The sequence below is a fragment of the Uranotaenia lowii genome, chromosome 2, assembly GCF_029784155.1.
Source record: "Uranotaenia lowii strain MFRU-FL chromosome 2, ASM2978415v1, whole genome shotgun sequence".
NCBI lineage: Eukaryota > Metazoa > Arthropoda > Insecta > Diptera > Culicidae > Uranotaenia > Uranotaenia lowii.
The window spans coordinates 61,467,968-61,491,185 of NC_073692.1; the positions used below are offsets into that span (position 1 = coordinate 61,467,968).

Genomic DNA, 23,218 nt, shown 5'->3' on the forward strand with positions numbered 1-23,218 from the left:
AAACGTGTTTCTTAAAATTAGCTTTAATGCACTTATTCCTTATGGCTCCCAAGGGCCTCATATTGCCTCAAACCTCCAGTAAACACTAAATTCTCTGTTAAGTTTCCTGGGAAACTCTGGGAAAACTAATTTGTTTTGATATATAATCATATACATATCTTAAATTTTGGTAAACAAAATTATACATTCCTCACTTATTTGCGCAATTGAATACAAACTTATTTCTATCAAGCCGGTGAAATAACGTAGAAAATAGTGTTATTTATTGATATTTATCTGAATTTGAGTCCTGTTCAAAGTTGTGCAGCATTCAAGGGTCTCAAAGTGCGAATTAGATTCTAATGACTGAATTCTGGCAATGTTAGCGATAACCGAATAAATTAAAAGTTCCTGCATGGAAAATGACAATAGATTTTTTGATCTACTAAAAGAATATGAACAAATAAGAACTTAAAACAAAAATTCTCTTACCTAAAAATATTCAATCATTTTTTCAACCATAAAATCCATCACTAAATCACAGGTGACGCGTTTTTTCAATTAATTTTTTTATGTTTTTTCTGATTACCAAATTTTTTGAGACAATACAATTTAAAGATTATCATGCATTGCCATCTAAAATTAGTCTTTTTTTGTATAAGCCAAAATAATCTAACAAAACAATATCATGATGTGGAGAACATTCAAAATCTCTGACTATTTAGAAAAAAAACCTTTAAGATACATTTTTAGAAAATTTTTTTGAGACACTGGATCAATATTTGCTAGCAGCTCTGTGAAATTATAAATTTTTTAGTCTCGGACCTGATGTTTAGTTCAGTAACGTAATTTCATTGGTTTGCATAGAATTCAATCGTTTTCAAATCTACGTTGTTTTGTGATTTGTGAAAATGTGAATTACGACCTGACCGCCCCCTGAGCCCTTCTAACGCCCCCCAAATTTCCAAATTGAGCTCACCGTCCCACTGAAAACTCTCAACGCCCCCAAGGGGGCGGTAAGGACCACTTTGAAAACCACTGCCCTAGACGAAAGCTGAATGAAGCGAAGTAGGTGTTTCCCTTTTCATGCGAGGAATTTCAAGAAGGTCTTGCAAGTGCCGCTTTTTCACTAAAGTTCGTCAAGCAATGGGGTAGTCAAGGGCACTTACTCCTATAGCTTCAATTAACTGGGCAGCTTCATCCTCAGTGCTGAGGGCAAATAATGAAATTTCTGGATATCGGGTAGTTCAGCATTTTCGTGAATAAGTTCCAAAAAAGTATCGTGGAAGGTAAGCCATCGAAATCCGGGAGTGAAATGGTGGGAAACTTAAGACCCGATAAGATAGAAGCAGGGCGGCTAGGTGTCCATTGATTGGATTGGATACCTGATTGGACACCTAGCCGTTGGACAAAAACGAAATCGACAATAACAACAGACAGCAAATTCCCTTGAAAAAGACCAACAAAACTGGTCGAAACGTGGGGTATTTTAAAAACAATCGTTGTTTGATCTACATTCATGACCGAAAAAAGCTTAATTCAAATTCCTATACATCACCCGCGGTCGAAAGCATAAACCTAACCTCAGGTAGTTTTAATTTGAAATCATATAAATTTTTGTTCAACACGGGTAACCTACTTTAAAATTGCTTGAAAATCTTTAATCAGATAAAAAACTTCTTTGGCTAACTTATAGACTGTTCCAATAATTATAAATACACTAACACTGCCTTGATATGACGAAGTGACGAACATCCATTTTTATCGGTTTTTACTTTTTGACGTAATTTTATACAGCTTTCTAAAAGCTTTCAAATGCTCCGAAAAGCTTTTTGATATTCCATATAGTTTTCGAGTAAATTCAGAAAAACGAAGTGACGAATGTGCCATTTTGACGCCGATGTGACTAATATCCGTTAATCCATGGGAGAGATACGGAAAACTCTAGCAGTTTTAAAAATTTTAAGCGATTTTTAAATTGTGACCCAGAGATGGGTCTTGACTCAAACATTCAGTCAGCGAAACTTTTTTGTAGAGAAATGAATCCAACTGTAAGTTGAAATTTCAGGGACTAGATAAGATGAAAATTAATGTAGAAAAACATTGGAAAAAAAATTCGCCTTGTCTCCCGGTAGGACTTGAACCCACATCTTGCGCCTCTCCGGGGCCCATGTATTAACATTCTACTACAGGAGACAACCTGGCGTATGAAAGTTATACTGGTCGAGTGTCGATGTCTATCGGAATGAAGGGAATTGTTTTTCCCATGTGATCATCATCATTTTCGTAATCTATTTCTATTCCCATCACTTCAACTTACGGTAGTTGGACTCAAATTTGGATATTTTAGGCACGGCAAGATTTGCATTGCCTTCTCATATACTGCACGGGTTGTCAGTTATGATGAGAAATGATGCGTTTGCCGTCTTTGGATATCCAACCAAATTCGGTGTTTGGCACCGCCTTATTATTGTAGTGTAGTTTTTATTTTGTAGTCCCTGAAATTTCAACTTACAGTTGGATTCATTTCTCTACAAAAAAAGTTTCGCTGACTGAATGTTTGAGTCAAGACCCATCTCTGGGTCACAATTTAAAAATAGAAAATATGGCGGGGCCAAACACCGAATTTGGTTGGATATCCAAAGACGGCAAATGCATCATTTCTCATCATAACTGACAACCCGTGCAGTATATGAGAAGGCAATGCAAATCTTGCCGTGTCTAAAATATCCAAATTTGAGTCCAACTACCGTAAGTTGAAATGATGGGAATAGAAATAGATTACGAAAATGATGATGATGACATGGGAAAAACAATTCCCTTAATTCCGATAGACATCGACACTCGACCAGTATAACTTTCATACGCCAGGTTGTCTCCTGTAATAGAATGTTAATACATGGGCCCCGGAGAGGCGCTAGATGTGGGTTCAAGTCCTACCGGGAGACAAGGCGAATTTTTTTTCACATGTTTTTCTACATTAATTTTCATCTTATCTAGTCCCTGAAATTTCAACTTACAGTTGGATTCATTTCTCTACAAAAAAAATTTTAAGCGATTGTCATAAAATTTAGGACATAGATATACCTATCTTGACATGATGATATTTTAAAAGAAAAGCTTAGTAAATGCGGGGGGGGGGGGGGGGGGGCGTCCCATATAAAATAATTTTAATTTTTTTTATTTTATCATTTTTTTTATTTTATGAAATTTTATATGTAAATTTATACAAATTTATATATTTTCAGAAAATAGGTTTTTTTTCCATTTTCCAGAAAATCAATTTCACGCAGAAGTACTTCGAGTGATGAGTTGTTTGATGATGGAATAAAAAAAGGAAATTGGCAAAAATCAATACATTTTTTAAATGGTATTTTCGTTATGAGTTTTTTTTATGGAAATTTTAAAATATTATGAAATGAAGGTTATAATTATTCGTTAGAGCGCAATGATCTCATAAAGAAAACATTGTCAGTTTTAAATTGAAATGAAATGTTGTGCAATAATACAATGCAATAATACGATAAATTTATTTATTGAATAAAAGCACAATTTTAATTAGTTAAAATTCATCAAAATACATTCTTTCGTCGAGCATCTCCCAAAATTTTTTGTAGTTAAGTGGAGGACTCATCGCCTTGGCATATTTTGTTCGCGCTTTTGTAGCCTGTTTTTATTTTGTTGGTTTAGGGACGTTTGCAGCTGATGAAAATTTAAACTAACTTAAGATAGGTAAGGTTATTTTGTATGAAATATTTCATTACTCATTTATTGTTCCCAACATCTCTTCAAACTCTCCGATATCTTCAAAAATACCCACCTTCTCGCTCGAATATGCTTAAATAAGTTCCAACGCGCAGGCTATTTTAGTAAAATAGCAAAATTTGTTCTATTTCTTTGATACGGAAGTTTGCACAAGCCTACTAACTACCATAGTTAGTAGGACATTACACACTTCGGCGTATAATCGTTAAAACAAAACTTACGTTTTTACACCGAAGTGACTAATGTGTTTTAAAAACTTATGTAGGCCAAAAAAGGAGTTGTGATCCGAAAGGCTATATTTTAGATACATTTTAGAATAGATTGTACAGATTATATTTTGTTAAAAATCCTGGAATAATGAATATTGAGCTAAAAGAGAAAATCGCTTTTATTGACGAAAACACAAAATGGTTTATTCGTCACTTCGTCATATCACGGCTGAATTACAGTCAATTCGAAAATCGTGTATCGTTCAACTAAAATTTGGCTGCGTACTGTTGTTCACATCCAATCAAAGTAAGCGTTTACATTTTTTATCGTTCTTCGCGAAGAAATCTGAAAGTGCGTGGCCTTACTCCCGATCAAAGAAAACGGATTGTGCACAAATGGGACACTGTAAGTGGTCTTTCAATCAGAACTAGCTATGGAAGAAGGTGTTGTCGTGGATGGACTCCTCTGAGTCCGCCATGTTTTCGATCATCGCGAGGAGTGTCGGAGCAGTTCAAACCGCGTTGAGAAAGTATGGAGAACAGACGCGGTAGGAAGCCTGGCCCTGCTGACCCTGCAATGAACAAGAATATCGAAGATTAAATACTATAAACTGCATCCTTCGGCATCAGTACGGAATGTGGTTAAAAAACTAAAAAAAACGACTAATGTTATGCGTGCCAAAGAGAGAATTGGACTTCAGACCTATCGGAAGCAGAAGCAGCCAAAAAGCAGTACAATACAGGCTTAACTCGCTTAACCGAGGTCTCGGAAACTCTACGACAAACTTCTGACCAAGAAATCGGATTGTGTTATCATGGATGATGAAACCTACATCAAACCTGTAAATTTCTGCGAGGGCCACAGTTTTATAACTCAGCAAAGGGAAAGGATGCTCCTGCATCAGTGAAATCCATTTACACTGAAAAATTTGGAAAAAATTTAATGGTGTGTGGTAAAATGTCTCGTCCATTCATAACCACAGATACAATGAATGGCAAAAGATACGTGCTAGAATGTTAACGAAAAAGTTTGCTACCCTTAATCACTCCGTGCCACTTCTCTAAGGATGCATTAAAGTGGTATGAAGTCAACAAGGTCACATGTTTACCGAAAGACATGAATCCACCAAACTGTCCAGAGATTCGTCCAATCGAAACTTTTTGGGCTTCTAATAAGGCAAATCTGAGGAAATACATGAACAAGATCCCGACCTTAGTTTTGTTTTCATGTAATTTTTTTTTAACTGAGCGTTCAATTAGTTCAATTCAAGAGATTCTCCAATCGATGTTTGGTCATTTCAATGAGACATTTAAAGTTGTGAAAAAGTAAACAAGTGCTTGGTAATTAAATTTTTAATTTCCAAGCCATTGACATTGCGATCCGCAAATTTTAATCCCCCTGTTTTAATCAAACGAACACCACCAGTTTTCATTATGACTGAAACAATGGCAACAAATATTTTTTAATTAGCTCAATTAATCGACTACCCAATTCAATGAACAGGAAAAGAGGGGAGGTTCATCGACATAATGATGGGGTTGGTGTTTTCAGATTTTTGCATTCCTTGTCCCCTTGTCCACAATGAAACCACGCTTCAGCCAGCGAACGAACGCTCGGGAAAACAAACATGCACCCAGAAAACTCATTATGTGCGCTTGCCGATTCATCAGGGTTCACCAGTTCATCAATAAAGGTCACGCTCCGGGTTGAAGTGATAACATCATTTCAATGACAGAATATTTAGCGTAGACCTTAAAATTACCTTAAAATATTATACAAATTGGGAAGAAAAATAATTTAAAGTGCTCATATAATCAACATTTACTATGAGTGGCTCCAGAGAAATTTAGAGCAATCGTAAATTTTTTTTATACATTCAAGCAGTGAATCCAATTTAGTTACGGATTGAGCAGTTTGGAATGGTGGCTTCAGAGATTAGAATATATTCATATTGTGATGTAGTGTTATTTTGATCGTTCAATACAGTTAAATTTAAAGGTGGCTCCAGGGAGTAATTTATATTTATTTCATTAAAAAATATATAGTTTAAATCAAGCCGAATAGATCACTTCCAAGTATCAAAAGATAATTCAGGCTTGTTTGAAAAAAAAATTAAGAAAGTTTAATGTTGTTCGAAAATGACAGTCACAATCACAACCAAAAATCTAGTAATAAGATTTCTAGTTTAATCTATTGATACATCTTCACCAAAGTCAAACCAATGCATTCAAGTGCACAGCAATGCATCTTTTCTCTAGTATAGAAAATACAAACTATCATGAATGAATATTTGCTGTGACCGAGTTTCAGAAAAAGCGTTGAAATTCGAACAAAATATTTATAATCACTTGATTTAATCAATTTGTGTTAGTTCATGTTTAAAAGAAATTATTGGAATTAGATGCTAGAACGAAACAAAAAATCTATTAGCTTTTTTCCATAAACATATTTCTTTAATTTTTCTCTGGAGCCACCTTTTCTTAACTTTTAAAGTGCACCATTTATTCATTTTATGAAATTCAAATTAAAGTTACATGAAACTAAACCCTCGCAACTTCAAACGTAAAGTTTCTTTGTTAACGACAGGTTTTTCACACACAACTTTCCATTCGAGTAGACACGCTAAAGTCTACGAGAATTTTTTTTTCCCAAAATCACTGAGCTGAACGCCGCGAAACATTAAAACAAACACTGCGAGGTAAAGTTTTTCTCATTCCTCGGTTTCCCATCATGAACTTGGCTTTGCGGCAGCCCCATTATGTGCTCCAGTTCTGTGGTAAGAAACGGTGAAAGTTTTCTGGTTTTTTTTTTTTTTTAATTTCGTATGAATTGTACGCGGTCCGGGCTATTAATTTAAAGCTAGGAAACTTTGATTGATGATTATTTCCTGGGCGAAAGTTTTGGCGCCGATGACTAATGATGATACCGAGATTTTGTATGGCGGTTTCGGTAGTTTGGCCATCGGCAGCTGGTATTTGAATCTGGACAAAATAAGCTGACTAATTATTCAAAAGTGTATGCCTTTGAATGTTTATTTCTAAAGATTTTTTCTCAATGAAACGCTCTATTAAAGTTAAAAGCTGTCTTGTTGACCAAATAATTTGTGTTGTTTAAAACAAAACAACCGGTAACTTTCCGAAAATTTCAAAATCAAACCAGATGTTTGAAATGTGATGCTTTAAATTGAATTTTGAACCTCAAGTGTTGCACCTGTCGAGTTGCTTTCGAGCTGAAATGTTTGATTTCTTCCTCACTTTGATTGCTTTCAATTTTAAACGTCAACAAATTTGACCTCATGTGGTATAAGAAACGCTTTAAGTTCGAAAAAAAATCCGAAAACTACTCTCAAGCATATCGGTAAACTCTCCCTGGCGCATCAAGAACCAATTAACCTTGATTGCTCCTTTCATGGTGGGTCGTTTTGATCTTTGGGAATTTTATCCCATGTCTTCGTCTGGCTGGCTGACTGGACTGGACCCGTAAGTAGAAACTGCTTGGCTGGCATAAAGGCAAGACGATCGATATTTCAAACATTCGAACGAGCCCCCCGTTCATAAATATTCTACTATATTGTACCGAATACGTGCTCCTTGCGTAGCATAGGGACGATTGGCTTCTTATTATCATATTTTTGCAGTGAAAGTTAACTAATTGAATCTTGGGAAAAGCAATAATAATCTGGGAGAATTAAAACATATGGGGATTTTTTTAAATTTTGATTTTAAACAATAAAGTTATCACTTCACAATAACAAAATTATGATTACATGTTTCTCACCACGTGAGATAGTTTTTTGAGGATTTTGATTCTTATAAAAAATTATAAAAATCGAGTAATAGATGTACAATTTTTTTTGAAAACTTTACTCAGTATGACAAATTGGCTCAGTGATATCACCAGCAAACTAAATATTGCTTTTATTATCCTTACCAACACTGTTTGTGTAAAAATATTATTCGGACAATCACTTTTTTTTTTCAAATAAATAGTTTTGTAATTCACTTACCAGTCTGAGCTAAAATGCATGAAAATGCAATCAAGGATTCAAATTTTATATCTCGTTTCCATGTGCTAGAATATGATTGTTTTGCGTCAGGTATTTGTTAATTCCGAAATTTCATCTATCCGAACTTTAATTTTTATGATTTCCACAAGTGGAATTTTTTGTAATATTTTTTACCCCTAAATGTATGCAACACTCTTAGAAGTTGAAGGTAATGAAGTGTGAGGAAAACTAACTCTAATATTGATGAAAATGTTATCTTCATAAAGTTTGAATGAAATAAAACTTCCCAGAAACTGGAAAATTTAGTCTCGCAACCTTTGAGTTCAACTCTTAAAGCTGTTTTTGCCACAGACCTTTTTAGAAACAGCACACAAAGCTAATATTTTCACAAGGATTAATTTGGATTTTTTTCATTCCCGGTTATGATTCTGATAAATAAATTCAGCCCTAATCGGCTTTGCCCCAACAATATGTTATCTCGCAAATAATGGTCTATTGTGAACAGAGCAAATAATATGGTGGCTTCCATCGTCCAAAAGAACCAGCTGCCTGGTTCAATCCCAATAAAAGGTACCAAGCTGATTGATTATTTATTCAATCGTACTCAGTACAAAAAAATGAATGAACCACGGCCTTTTTGTCTGATTGACAAATTGATTGGAACGGTCAGTGATGCGATAAATCGGTCGAGGATCAAGGGAGGAATGCTCAATGTTCATCATTGCTCCGGGGCGATTTATGGGATGCTGTTTTGCAGTTATTTTCCATTTTCAAGCAAGGTCTGTTTTAATCAATTATCAAAGTTTGCAATTCCGTTGGCTCACCAGAGTCCATTTTTGAAGGTCTAAGCCTGAGATCGTAGGATTACACCTAGCATAAAATGTTATAGTTGAACAGTATGAACCCTGTCAAATTAAAATTCAGATTTGAATTTTTCCGACAATTTGTTGAATGCTTTGTGAATTGTGCTACAGTTTTTCGAAATTTTCACACTTTTGGATTCTGAATTAAGATTAGACTCATTTCCAAGGTTCTCGTTCCACAGGTTCAAAATCAAAATTGTATTTCTGCTTTCATATTTCGGATTCTGTATCCAGTTTCAATTATGTACTTGAATTACTTGATTTTCGATTCGAGTCATGGTTAGAAATAAGAAGTAAAATGCTGTTTTAAAAACCAGACTCAAATTGAGTTTTGCATTCCATACACAATTTGATTCAGAATATTCGAAACGCATAAAAAAAACAAATTAAGGACCGCGAAGAAATCTAACTAGGAAAACACAAAATATTTCAGAAACCAGTGAATCAAATACTTCAAATTTATTATCTGAGAGACTAATAGTTCTTTGTTAAATTTTGTGAAAAAAAAATTTTTTATTCTCACACTCATAACATTGGAGTTATGCTTCTAAGTAGAGCACACTCGTGACGAGCAAAAAAAAGAGATACTTGTCTCGCATTTGTTAATATAATAATGTGTTAATGTAATAATTTTCCGAACACAAAAAAAAAATATTCGAAACCACTTTGAGTTTTCTTCATATTCAGATTCAAAGTTCCAGAACTTAATTCTTAATCAGAATTCAAACTGTATTTAATCTTAGCTTCAAAATGGAAATCTAAAGTTGGAAACTATGAACCAGAATCATCATACAAAATTTATATTTGAACTCAGATTGACGAATCGAATTAAAAACAAATAATTGGAATAATGAATCCTGAACTTTAACAATGAAATTACAAAATTTTGATTGAGGGCTCTGAAAAAAAAATTCACATCTAAACTTAAATTTAAAATTCTTATCTGAATTTATTTCAGAAATTGAAATAAAATCCCGGAGCAGATCGTTAATTAAAATCTGGAAGCCAGAATCAAAATATGAATTCAGTAATAATATGTAAAATGCAAATTGAGATTCAGCTCGTAAATTAATTTTAAAATAATGATAAAACATGAAGAATAATGTTTTGCTGAGGAACCCAAATAGCAAGGGGTCGCAGACTTTAATTTTTGTTGTTGACTTGTTGACTTTGAAATTTCTGCAGAAAATCACGCATATGATGGAAAATTTAAGTTTTTTTGCAAGTTTTGTTTTAAATAATCTGATTTTCATTTTAAAAAATCGTCTACAAGATTTGAATCAAGGAATTGATTTATATTGAAAATTTTTTGCTAATAAAAAGCATGTTATCAGTATTCTAAAAAATCTGAAAAGTTTTTCTTATTTTTTTTTAATGATTGATGGTTTTTTAACTCAAAATTTAAACTTAAATCTTAAATTTGATTCGAGTTTACAAGCATCAGATTGGAACCGTAAAATTATGATCTCTCACTTTTAGTTTTTAAAATTTGATTTATTTGCATGAACTGTTAATATTTTTGAATTTGCTCAAGGATTTGGTAGATTATGCATATTCGAGTTGAGCTTTGAATATGTTTTTTTCAACTGAAGGTTTTCTTAAATAAGCTTATTATTTATTCACATCAAATAAGCTAAATCAACCAGAGTGTTGAACAAATCCAAAGTTTTTAAATATCGATGAAAGTAATTTCCATTTCTCGTTACTGGAGGTTTCATAATACACATATAAAAATTTGTGGAACTATTTTCAATAGTAAAAAATTAATATCAAAAGGTATTTATGTAAATTAACTTAAAAAAGAATAAATAACTAGCACCAAAAATAATAATGTTTTAGAGGTTTTATTTTAATCAAGCTTTTTTTTAGCAAAATATTCAGAAAAAATCAGTTACCAAAAGTTTTAAAAGCATACAAAAATTTAAATGGAGTCATTCGAATTATGTATTTTGCTTACACATTTTGTGAGCAATTTTTATAAAAAAATGCATTGACAATTTTTGGAAGCTTAAAATATGATTGAAAATTGACGGATGTGTTTATTTAAAAAAAACCATTTTTCAAGTATTTTTCTTCATAATTTAAATTGAATAATTTGGACATTGGTGGATAATAGGAAAAATAGATGAAAATTGCACGGCCCAGATACTCGCCGAAAAATATCTGAAAAGCTTGGGTAAGAATTATTCCAAATTTGGTGGTTTTAAAGCTGCTTATTAACGTTGAAATTCGATGTTTGTGCTAAGATTTCGGATTCTATGTTCAGTTTATTATTCTTGAATTTCAGTTTTCCATCATTAATTCGAATCTTGGTCTTGCATTTCAAACTTAAAAAAGTTGCATTTTCCATATTCTTAAATCTTCATTTCGGAATATGAAGGAAAATACTTTATATTATAAACAATTTTTAAGATTTGGACATTAAAATTTTTATTTTTAACTCTTATACAGAATCGGAAGTTAGGAAAATTTCATAATGGTAGTTCAGAATTATTCATTATTCGCTATTTTCATCGAAATTTTTAAGTTGAATTTCAGAAATAACTGACGAAAAAATTCAGATTGAAATCTAGAAATTCAGAATTCAAAAATCTAAGTGATTTCCAGTTGAGGGTTCTGATAATCTATAGGAATTATTTTTTGGAACTTCGATCAAAAATCGTTTCCAGGTTAAGAATTCAAATTTGATTTTGAACCTAAGTTTCAGACTCGGAATAAAAAATCAAAAACTTTTTTCTGATTCAGATTCAGTTTGAAATAAAGTTTAGCAGGAGTTCGTGATTTCATATTTTTGTATTCAGTCAGACTCAGTTTTGAACCATAAATTAAAAGAAATCCCAAATATAAAATAAAGATTGGATTTATTTTGAATATGTAGTTGTTAAAAAAATCTAGATTTCAATTTTTTTTAAATATTCTCAATATTCTGATTACGAAACAAATTATTGATTATAAATTTTTGTTGTTGAAAGAACATGTACTACAAGTTCTAGAAGTGAAAATTCAGCTGAAAATATATTCTGTTGGTTTCATGAAAATAGCAAAGTTTCATACATAAATCTTATTTTTTTTTCCCGAGTTTTCAAGAGTAGAAAATGAATCTGGATTGAACCGAAAAATGGATATGTTTGTAGTTTAGAAGAATTGGCTTATTGCTTGCTTATTTAAGAAAATATAAAAAGTTTTCTTAAAAATGAAACCTTTAAAACTTTTATTTATTTTTTAAAACTTCATTAAAATATTGGCTTCTAGGAATTATTTTTCGAAAGTAAGGATTCAAAATAAATAACCAACTTGTAATGTGAAATCACTCAAACCTGAATAATAATATGGTGTCTTTTTATTTTTTTTTACAATAAGTTATGTATGCATTATTCAAGCAAAAATTTTATAAAAACATTTTTCTCACCAAAGCCCCCCACCCCACCCATGAGCGGTTTCTTTTTACGGCCCTGCTCCAGACCAACAAACCTAAATGAATACTAAATCTGCTAACGATTTTAGACGGAACAAATTTTCTAAGTAGTTATTCATTTTATTTTCACAGTATTCCGTCTAAGTAGTAGTTATTTTGTTCAAATCACCCACAAACTGAATTTGTTCATGAGTTATATTTTCAACACAAATATTGAAACCAATGGCAATCCACAAAAGCAACTGAAAAGTTCTAGATATTTAAAATCATTTCAAACATATCATTTACTGCTGAAAATAATTCTAAAGTGTTTTGCTCCCTTCAATTCTTTTGAAAAAAAAAAGAATTTTTTGAATCAATTACTATATATCCTACTTGAGTGTTGATAAATTTTACAAATAAAAAAAAACTTGTTATTTTTGCAGCACTAGGGAAAACAAACTGAACAAAATCACACAAACAATGACTATTCATCTGTTCTTGAGAGCAACAGACGTATCAGGGTGAATCTCTGAATTGAGATTTGCAAGAATCGTTAAATCAAGACAATGGCGTAGTTGGTAGAATAAGCACAGAGAGCGCAAATTTTCAAGGCTGCTGCTACGAAAAAAAATAGTTTCTGATTCGACCCCCGGCAAAGACGGATTCGCTTAGGAAGCGCAGATTTTCATTTGGCCATCCGGTGGAAAAAGGCGGATGGGGTTAGGAAGTGCAGATTTTTAAGAATTCGGCAGCTATTTTGTTTGTTTTGATTTGACATTCCGGTGAAAAAAGACGGAATTGGTTTAGGAAGAGCAGATTTTCAAGGCTGTTACTTCTGATGGTTTAGCTTGATTTAGCCTTTTGGTGAAAAAGAGGGAAATGACTTAATAAGCGCAGAATTCTGAAACTGTTGAGGCTTATTGTTTGTTTTGATTTTACCTCCCGGTGGAAAAAGTCGGTATTGTCTTAGGAAGAGCAGCTTCTTTAGGCTGCTGCTGATTGTTTTTTTTTTAATTTAACCTTCTGGTGAAAAGAGGGGATGACTTAATTAGCGCAGATTTTTAAGAAATTTGCAGCTGGTTTTTTGTTTTGATTAGGCTTACCGGTGGAAAAGGCAGGTCGTCTTAGGAAGAGCAGATTTTCATGGCTGCTGCTGCTGATTGTTTATTTTGATTTAACCTTCTGGTGAAAAAGAGGGAATTGACTTAGTATGTGCAAATTTTTAAGAATTTTCTAACTGATAGTTTGTTTTGATTAGGCCTCCCGGTGAAAATAGACGGATTGGCTTAGTAAGAGCAGATTTTAAGGCAGCTGCTTTTGATACTTTTTTTTGATTTAACCTCCCGGTGGAAAAAGATTGGCTTCCGCTGGAAAAAGACGGATTGACTTAGGAAGCGCAGATTTTCAGCAGTAACCGTTGATTGTTTAAGACTTATGGTGAAAAAAGTCAGAATTGGCTTAGGAAAAGCATATTTTCAAGGCTGCTGCTGCTGATTGTTTGTTTTGATTTAGCCTTCTGGTAAAAATGAGGGATTTGACTTAGTAAGCGCAAATTTTTAAGAATTGTGCAGCTTATTGTTTATTTTGATTAGGCCACCCGATGGAAAAAATAACGAATTAGCTAAGTAAGGGCAGATTTTTACGGCTGCTGCTGATGATTCTTTTTTTTATTTGGCCTCCCGGTGGGAAAAGACGGAATGACTTCGGTAGCGCAGATTTTTGAGGCTACTGCTGTTGATTGTTTAAGAGCTTTGGTGGAAAAGATGGTTTGGCTTAGTAAGCGCTGAGTTTTTGAACTGTTACAGCTTATTGTTTGTTTTGATGTGGTATCCCGGTGGAAAATAACTCTCTTCCGGTGAAAAAAGACGGATTGGCTTAGGAAGCACAGATTTTTAAGGCTGCTGCTCTTAATTGTTTAAGACTTCCGGTGGAAAAGGACGGATTGACTTAGAAAACGCAGATTACCAAGACTGTTGCAACTGGATGTTGTTTTGATTTGGCCTCCTGGTGGAAAAAGATTGGCTTCCGGTGAAAAACGACGGATTGGCTTAAGAAGCTCAGATTTTAAAGGCTGCTGCTGTTTATTGTTGAAGATTTCCATTAAAAAAAAAAAGACTCAGTATGCGCCGATTTTTTAGATTGGTGCAATTAATGTTTTGATTTTGCCTCCCGATGGAAAAAGAATGCCTTCTGGTGGAAAAAGACTGATTGGCTAAGGAAGCGCAGATTATTAAGGCTGTTGCTGTTGATTGTTTAAGACTTTCTGGTGAAAAAAGACGGATTGGCTCAGTAAGCGCAGATTACCTAGACTGTTGCAGCTAATAGTAGTTTTGATTTAGCCTCCCGGTGGAAAAAGATTGGCTTCCGGTATAAAAAGACGGAAAAAAAAGATTTTTAAAGGCTGCTGTTGTTGATTCTGTAAGACTTCCGGTGGAAAAAGACGCAATTGGCTTAAAAAGCGCAGATTTTTAGAAATGTTGCAGCTTATTGTTTGTTTTGATTCGGAGTCAGGTAGTGAAAAGATTGGCTTCCGGTGGAATAAGACGGATTGGCTTAGTAAGCGCAGATTATCTAAACTTTTGCAGCTTATTGTTTCTTTTTTGTGGCATTTCGTGTTGCTGCTGTTTATCGTTTTAGACTTCCGGTGGAAAAAACGGAATTGGCTCAGTAAGCGCTGATTTTTAAGTATGTTGCAGCTTATTGTTCGTCTTGATGTGGCCTTCCGGTGGAAAAAGACGCTTTTCACTTATGAAGCGCAATTTTTTAGGCTGCTGCGGTTGATTGTTTAAGAATTCCGGTGGACAGATTGACTTAGAAAGCGCTGATTACCAAGACTGTTGCATTGTTGTTTTGTTTTATTGTTTGTTTTGTTTAGGCCATCCGGTGGAAAAAAGACGTATTGGATTAAGAAGCGTAGATTTTTAAGGCAGCTGAAGATGATTGTTTAAGACTTCCGGTGGAAAAGACGGTTTGGCTTAGGAAGCGCAAATTCTTAAGGCTGCTGATTGTTTGGTAATAAAATTTTATAGGTTTGAAAAGCCTGTGCTCTGAATTGAGATTTGTAAGAATCGTAAAATCACGACATGTACATATATCGTTACTACAAATCCTTCTTCGGACAATTATCTTTTCGGCTACGTGAAATTTAAAAAAAAATACAAGAGTTGGGATGATTTGTAATAAGTGTAATTTCTATCGCGTTTTATCAATTAAAACAAAACTTTCATATCACATAATAAATGTTTCCAAAAACATTTCGGCTGTTTTTTTTGCCAGAATGAAGTTTTTCGAAGATATGATAGTGATGTCAAGCCGGATAAAACTTACTTTTTGTTTTAATTAATAATAGTTTTTAATCTGGTCCGTCAACCTGCGGTTTCATTTTTTCAAATTTCAAATTTCCTGCTGAGCGTTGTATCATGCTTGTGTCAATTGTTGTGGTTTAATTTTTTACGTTTAAAAAGTTCCATAATGTCAATTCAGCAACTTTATTAAAATAACTCTACATTTTATTTACTACAAGGAACGTTCTAAGACTCCGCCCGAGTTTTCGTTACTAAAGTAAAAACCCAAAAAAAAAATCGATTACAGGCTACAAGTGCATGTTATTGTAGAAACTGTAAAATGCATTGTGTTTGAACGTTTTATGGTATAAAAATTGTAATATTTAAAAAAAATATACAATGAGTATCACGAATGCACACCTTGAATAAGGTACATTAGGTTTAAAACTTTAAACTTCCTTGAGTTTTTCCAGGCTTTGTGAAGACCCGATAAAAATGACATTGATTAATGACTGCAGAACAGTAATGGCAAAAAATGACCGCTGCTTTAGTTATAGTTTCCAGTTTTACCGTTCGGTCCTGAAAGTTTGAGTCATATTGTTGCTCTTTCAGTCCCATTATCAATGACACACTAGCAGTTTAAAACGATTTTAGTTTGATTGTTTGAAAATAGCTAAAATTTCATTTTTAAATAAATACACACACCGGGTTCGTAAATTTACCTTCTCGGAATTTGATTGCTGTGTACTCAGAAATAATTTTTGATTTGAATACCATGTATTCTTTTCTTCTTATCCATAGAATATTTTCCCAAATTCAATTAGTGAAATGAAATTTCAAACTTTTTTTCAACGTTACGTATTTAAAGAGTTGAAATTGTTTTTGTGAACGCGGCATAGATTCGGCTAAATTCCAACGGGCAAACAAAACAACTAACAAATCAACTTTTTAACATAGCTCAGCTCAGCTCAGCATTCCGTGTCACATTCAATGAATGGGAGAAAAAAATCATTTATTCATCCAATCGTTTCGTTCAGCAAAGTCACATCACTTTGATACACACATAGCATAGGTGGGAGATTGAATCCGGATCGGAAAGTATCGCAAAAAACTACCCAACTACCTACATATTTGAAATGTCCGGAAAGCGAGAAGCATCAATGGTATCAGAACATAAATCGAATCGAAAGCTTTTGCTTTTTTGTCGGAAATCCTGTTGCAGAGCTAGAAATTATTCGGGCAGAAATGTTTTGTGTTTTGTGAAATAAGCTTTCAGATCAAAATTTTCGCTTAATAGGTGAAGTTAAGCTTTAATTTTTTTTCGAAATCCAGGGAAAAGCGATTCCCACGTCTGGTCATTAAGAAAAAACTTCAACCTTTTTTCAGTTGGTCGGTTTTTCCCCTAACAGATGTGGTACCTGTTAGATGTACGCAAATAAGAACGTACATCGTCGAAGATTCATGTTCGCATATTTCCGTAAGGCTTTCACGTAATCAATTTTTATGTCCTCCTACACTGCTGTTGGAATGTGACGTAGTGCGGTATTTTTTGCTTCTTCCGTAATGTGGGCTACGGAAAACTTTATCCCGGAAGCCACCCTTAGGTTGAGGGAGGAAAATCCTTTGAATAATGCCGATATCGTGTCTGGGATGCTTGATGGCTCCAGAGATGATGGAAAAATGCAGCTCCCATCTGAAGTCTCATGAATCCAAAGTGATGGTGTTGTCACTGAACTTTTCAACACGATATGGAATAGATATTCCATTATCAGACTTGTATCCATTCAGAATTGATAAATTTACAACTATGTTCAGTTCCAGTTGTACTTATTTTCAATCTACAAGTTCACTATAGTACAATATTGATTATCTTTTCTATTTTTCTTTCCCATTACAGATCACCGGATTGGTCGTCATCGTAACCGGTGCAATCATTCAGTCATCCTATCACCATTATTCGAACTTTCTCGGTAAGTTGATATTTGATTAATGTTCACCTGTCTGCTTCCTTCCTTTCGCTTGAACAATATTTGAAAATCCTAATACACCTAATGATAGATACGTACAAAGAAGTGTTAGGAAACGAGAGTCAATTTGTTCAAGCTTCCGATGAGAAGCCATTGGAATCCAACAAGTCAGTCAACTGATAGTAGGTGTTCTTGTTTTCTTACCTTCTCTTACCTTCCTTTTTAGGTGAAAGCTTCTGGACTGCCCCCATCGTGCTGATTGTCATCGGATCGGTCATTTTTGTCGTTGCCTGTTTCGGATGCTGCGGTGCCGCCAAGGAAAGTCCATGTATGATCATTACGGTAAGTGTTGGAAGATTTAAGTTAAACTTTAGTTTACATGAACCAAAATCATCAAATTAAGCTTTAACGTCCAAAAACAACACTGGCGTTTATCATTACTGGCATTATGATATCAGGTCGTGGGAGAATGGAGGGGGTGGGGCGGTATGCATGCAGGTCCATCAAAAGCAAGCGAGGTTATTCGTAATCAAATTTTTATGATGAAGTACCAAAAACATGGTAATTCGATAATAACAATCTTGACTAAGAACTGCTGTTAAAACCTCTAAAACTTATCCAAAATTCAGAGTTCATCTACAGTTTTTCAAATTTTTTTCACTTTTTGAAAGTAATTCATTTCTGAATACTAAATTTTCAATTAGACTTTACTCATTTCAGGAATTCTGGTTCCTTATAATCAAAATCGAAATTGTATTTCTCTCGAGAGCTTTCATTACGTCATATGAAACAAAATGTAAACAAACAGTTTTATTACGAAAAACTACAAATACTGACATAAATAAACTAGTCGCAGTTTCTCTCCATTTAGATTATTTGTAGCCTGGACAACATATTCTATATATGAAATACAAATTTGAAAGTTGTTTTGATAACTTTTGCAGCAGTTTTCTGTGAATTCTTAAGATGTTTCATTCGCGTAATGAAAGTTCACGCGAGATTTGTGTTTTCATATTTTGGATTACGTATCCAGTTTTGGATTCTTGATTTTCCGTTAAAATCAGGATTAAAAATTGAAATAAAAAACTGTGTTTGAAACCGTCGTGTAAATTTGGTTTTGAATTTCCTTGAAAATTTGATTCATGATTTTCGAAACTCATACGCATTTTTCATTTAGTTAAGGGGTTGCACAATTTTTGTTGAAAAATATCCTGATTTTGTCCGGATTCACTCACATTTGTTTTTGGATAATCAAAAAAAAAATCAAACGACATCATTATAATTTTATTTAAATTATGTCGCCCAAAAATGATTTTTTTCAAGCTAGATTTATTAAAATAAACATAATCGAGTTTTTGGGAGCCTGAAATAAAATTCAAAATCTGGTTATGTTTTTCGATGAAAAAATAATGATTCAAATGTTATAGTATCCCGATTTTTGCTAAGCAGTTCCTGGATTTTTGGCCAATTTTTTAGGATATGGCCCGGATTTTGGTTATAAAATTTGTAAATAAAATGCCCGAATTTTGCAAGGATTTAAATGAAAAAATCCGGATTTCCCCGGCTTAGATACGTGCTAGAGAACTCCTAGCAATCTTAGGCTAAGTTCACCAGATTTTGATGCAAATTTTAAGATTTAAACCATTTATGAAAGTAAGTTTCCTATTTGGTTACTAAAGTGTTATTTATACGAATTCTAATCGTTATTTGAAAGGTTTTACGATGTATCTTCAAAAGTGTCTATATAACACAAAAAAAATTATTATGTAGAAAAACTTAAAAATGAATGATAAAATATAATTAAAAATAATCCATTTTTAATTTTTTTTTTCATTCATGCATTGTTAAAGCAAATGTCATAGAAAAAAGTCACAAACCCCTCCCCCATAAGTCAGTTCTTCCTATGGCCTGGTATCAGGTTATTACTCAAAAGCAAGGCTGTGCGAGCTTGTTGTAACTTTTTCTCATTATTGATGCTATGTTTGAATTGTCTGTTTGTGTCTTGATCTTAGGAAAATGAAGTTGCCGGCTGCCTTAATCGAAAAAAACCTTTATTTTACCCAAGATCAAGACACTGACAGAAAAATTCTAGAAAGTGACAGTAACAAGTCACGGTGTTTCGCATGGAACCATTTTATTTATCGAAAAACAACATCGCCAATTTTTGCATCATTTAGCATCATTAAGCTGGGATTTTTTCCTTTCATTTGAGCCCAAATTTTAAATAACCCATCGGGAGGTCTAGAACCATTTATTTTTTAAAGATTTTTTTAACCATTTAATGGTTTTTTCAGAGACAAAATCATACTAATCACTGTGAAAACGCGTGTTTTACCTTTAGCGTTAAGTATCACAGTTCTGGATTGATGTTTGAAATAGTTTGAAATATAACCGACATAATTAAAGTTTCACTAAAGAATTTTTGTCATTATTTATTCGCCGAAAAAAAAAGCCGACGAAAAAAACAAGTAAAACCCATCGTTGTTATCAGAATATCAAACAATGAACATTGTTTTCAATCAATTTTTACAATAATGTTTCTTAATTTGCAGTTTAAATAAAAGTACAAAAGAAGGTATTCAGAATTCGGTTTCCGATAATGTGCCACTTGGATTTTAAAGCTAAAACTCATCTTTTCAATCTTTTAAGCTTCAAACAATCTCAACGACTCTGAGAATAATTTTTTACTACAGGTTCTAGATTTAAAACTTAGAACTCTGAGTTCTGGATTGAGGATTTGCTTATTTTTCGAAGCTTCATCTTCAATGCAGGAACAATGAACCAATCAAATTACAGATACAAAGACTGCCCCACATTTAAATGGGAAATTTAAAACCTGTTAAATGTTATGTGCTACAGGCTAAAATTGATCATAGGCCTAGTACAAAATCTCCTGCCAAATTTGCCCGAATCAGATCACGGGAAGTGGTCTCTCAACATGCTTGAAGTTTGTATGGGATTTTGAGACATTTTGTGAAATCCAGTTTTTCATGAATAACTTTGGTCCCTTTCGGCCGATTTCTTTTGAAAACGGTTTTTCTTGAAGCCTATACCATCAAAAATATTTTATCCCAAGACTGCTCTTCGATTCGAGTTAAGATAAAAAAAATTATTAGGGTTAACAGGGTCATTTTTTTTTCCTCAAAAATCAATTCAGGCTGTAGCATTCAGACCTAATTGCCAAAAATTTTTTTAAATCAATTTCGCATGGACCAAGGATTTCTGATGCTTTAAAAATGATAATATTTCGAAAAATAGCTCCCCTTAAATGTTTCCCACGTTTTAAAGATTCTCTTAGCTGTAGCTTTTTTTTAAAATCGAGAATAAAGGTTTATTTATCGTTTTAATGCGTTTTGATTCAAAAAAATCTTTTATTCGGCTTAAAGTGAATTGTGTTGAAGTTGAAATGGCAAAATTTGTTTAATTTATTTCGTTTTAAAAAATTTTTTGATTCAATGATAAGACACCCAGCAGGCTCCAAGAAAAAAATCAGTTATTTGTGAAACAATTTCAACAAAAATTGTATAGAAATGTGATTTTTAGTCAATCTTTAAATGTTTCCAAAAAATATTGAAGTGCGTAAAAACTAGAACCGAAAAAGGACAGAAAGTCATGTTGCTCGGCCCCTGTAGTGCAATTTTAAAAATTTGTCAAACAGTTTTTTCAACAATGAAGTTTTTTGCTCAACAGAAGCTGTTTAAAATCATAAAACTAAGCATCTGTGTTTTTTATCCGCGAAAAAATGGGATGATGATGAACACATGAAAAGGGAATCAAGAAATCCAACTCTCCTCACAGTTTTGCTTGAACAATATACCCTCCGTCGAACTATAATCCACATCCAAATCTTTGGAGAATCAAAAGATGGTGCCATATAACGCATTAGAAATAGTTGAAATCGATCATTATTTGACGAAATGGCGCGCATCTCAAATTGAGCGTTCCGGTTGAGGCAGTCGAACACTTTGACCCCTAATTAACAGTGATTCATCTCACTTAAAAAATTTTGCCCATTTTCAAAGCCTAATAACTTTTTTATTTTAACTGGTATCGAAATGTAGTCTTCAGATGAAATATTCATCATAACTTGGATATTAGGAAAAACTATATTCAAACGAAATCGATGAAAACTGTTTTTTACGTTTCATGTTCATGTCAATTTTGTCAATTTTGTCAATCATGTCAATTTTATCAATTTTGACAATTTTGTCAATTTTGTCAATTTTGTCAATTTTGTCAATTTTGTCAATTTTGTCAATTTTGTCAATTTTGTCAATTTTGTCAATTTTGTCATTTTTTCAATTTTGTCAATTTTGTCAATTTTGTCAATTTTGTTAATTTTGTCAATTTTGTCAATTCTGTCAATTTTGTCAATTTTGTCAATTTTGTAAATTTTGTAAATTTTGTAAATTTTGTCAATTTTGTCAATTTTGTCAATTTTGTCAATTTTGTCAATTTTGTCAATTTTGTTAATTTTGTTAATTTTGTCAATTTTGTAAATTTTGTCAATTTTGTCAATTTTGTCAATTTTGTCAATTTTTAAATTTTGTCAATTTTGTCAATTTTGTCAATTTTGTCAATTTTGTCAATTTTGTCAATTTTGTCAATTTTGTCAATTTTGTCAATTTTGTCAATTTTGTCAATTTTGTCAATTTTGTCAATTTTGTCAATTTTGTCAATTTTGTCAATTTTGTCAATTTTGTCAATTTTGTCAATTTTGTCAATTTTGTCAATTTTGTCAATTTTGTCAATTTTGTCAATTTTGTCAATTTTGTCAATTTTGTCAATTTTGTCAATTTTGTAAATTTTGTCAATTTTGTCAGTTTTGACAATTTTGTCAATTTTGTCAATTTTATCAATTTTGTCAATTTTGTCAATTTTGTCAATTTTGTCAATTTTGTCAATTTTGTCAATTTTGTCAATTTTGTCAATTTTGTCAATTTTGTCAATTTTGTCAATTTTGTCAATTTTGTCAATGTTGTCAATTTTGTCAACTTTGTCAATTTTTTCAGTTTTGTCAATTTTGTCAATTTCGTTTATTTTGACAATTTTGACAAAATTTGAATTTTGACTGTGACAAAAATTTTCTGTCAATAGTAGGTGCTTGCTTGAAATTTCAATCAACTTAAAACGAGGGCGAAATATAAGGATATTTTTCGCTATTTTTCGCATCTGAAAATGTCAACTCAATTCGAACAACGGGTAATTGCTAGCCATCAATCAACGGTGTTTCCAACACCATATTTCAATGTAGATTAAATCAGCTGTTGCCAGATCTGTGAAAAGGCTACCTATTAATTTATGTCGTTCGGCAAAATTGTAGCGAACTTTTTCTGAAATCAATCTCAGAATATTAGAAAGCTTTCAGTTTTGGAGCTTTTCCAAATTTTTCTATTTTTCTACTCAATATATTCTTTTTTAAATCAAAACCATTTAATAACATTTCACTCTCGTTTCAAAAACTTGTATTCCCAGTCTGATCCTAATTGTTTTTACTTCAAACATTTTGAAATGCTGTTTAGGTTTTCAGGCCGAAAAAAAATCTTCACATTTGTGAGACATCTTTAAAAGCAAAATGTCACTCATACTTTGCCTACGTGTCAAAAGTGAATAACTCAGCTGAGAGAATTCACCGGAACAGTTATGATTTTTTGTTAAAACATCCGCGACATCCCCCCTTACTTTCCATCTTCAACATCCCAACAAAAGCTCCGCGGGTGGTAAATTTAATTTGACAAAAATCTAGG

The 23,218-nt window shown here is 32.9% G+C and overlaps 1 protein-coding gene across 1 annotated transcript in view; it reads left to right on the forward strand.

Moving 5' to 3' along the window:
• LOC129745398 (CD63 antigen-like) overlaps positions 1 to 23,218 on the forward strand; it is a 258,562-nt gene that overhangs the window by 227,271 nt on the left and 8,073 nt on the right. The window contains exons 3-4 of the mRNA XM_055738455.1: positions 17,402 to 17,474; positions 17,698 to 17,813. Coding sequence (XP_055594430.1) covers positions 17,402 to 17,474; positions 17,698 to 17,813 — 189 coding nt within the window. The remainder of the gene's footprint in view (positions 1 to 17,401; positions 17,475 to 17,697; positions 17,814 to 23,218) is intronic.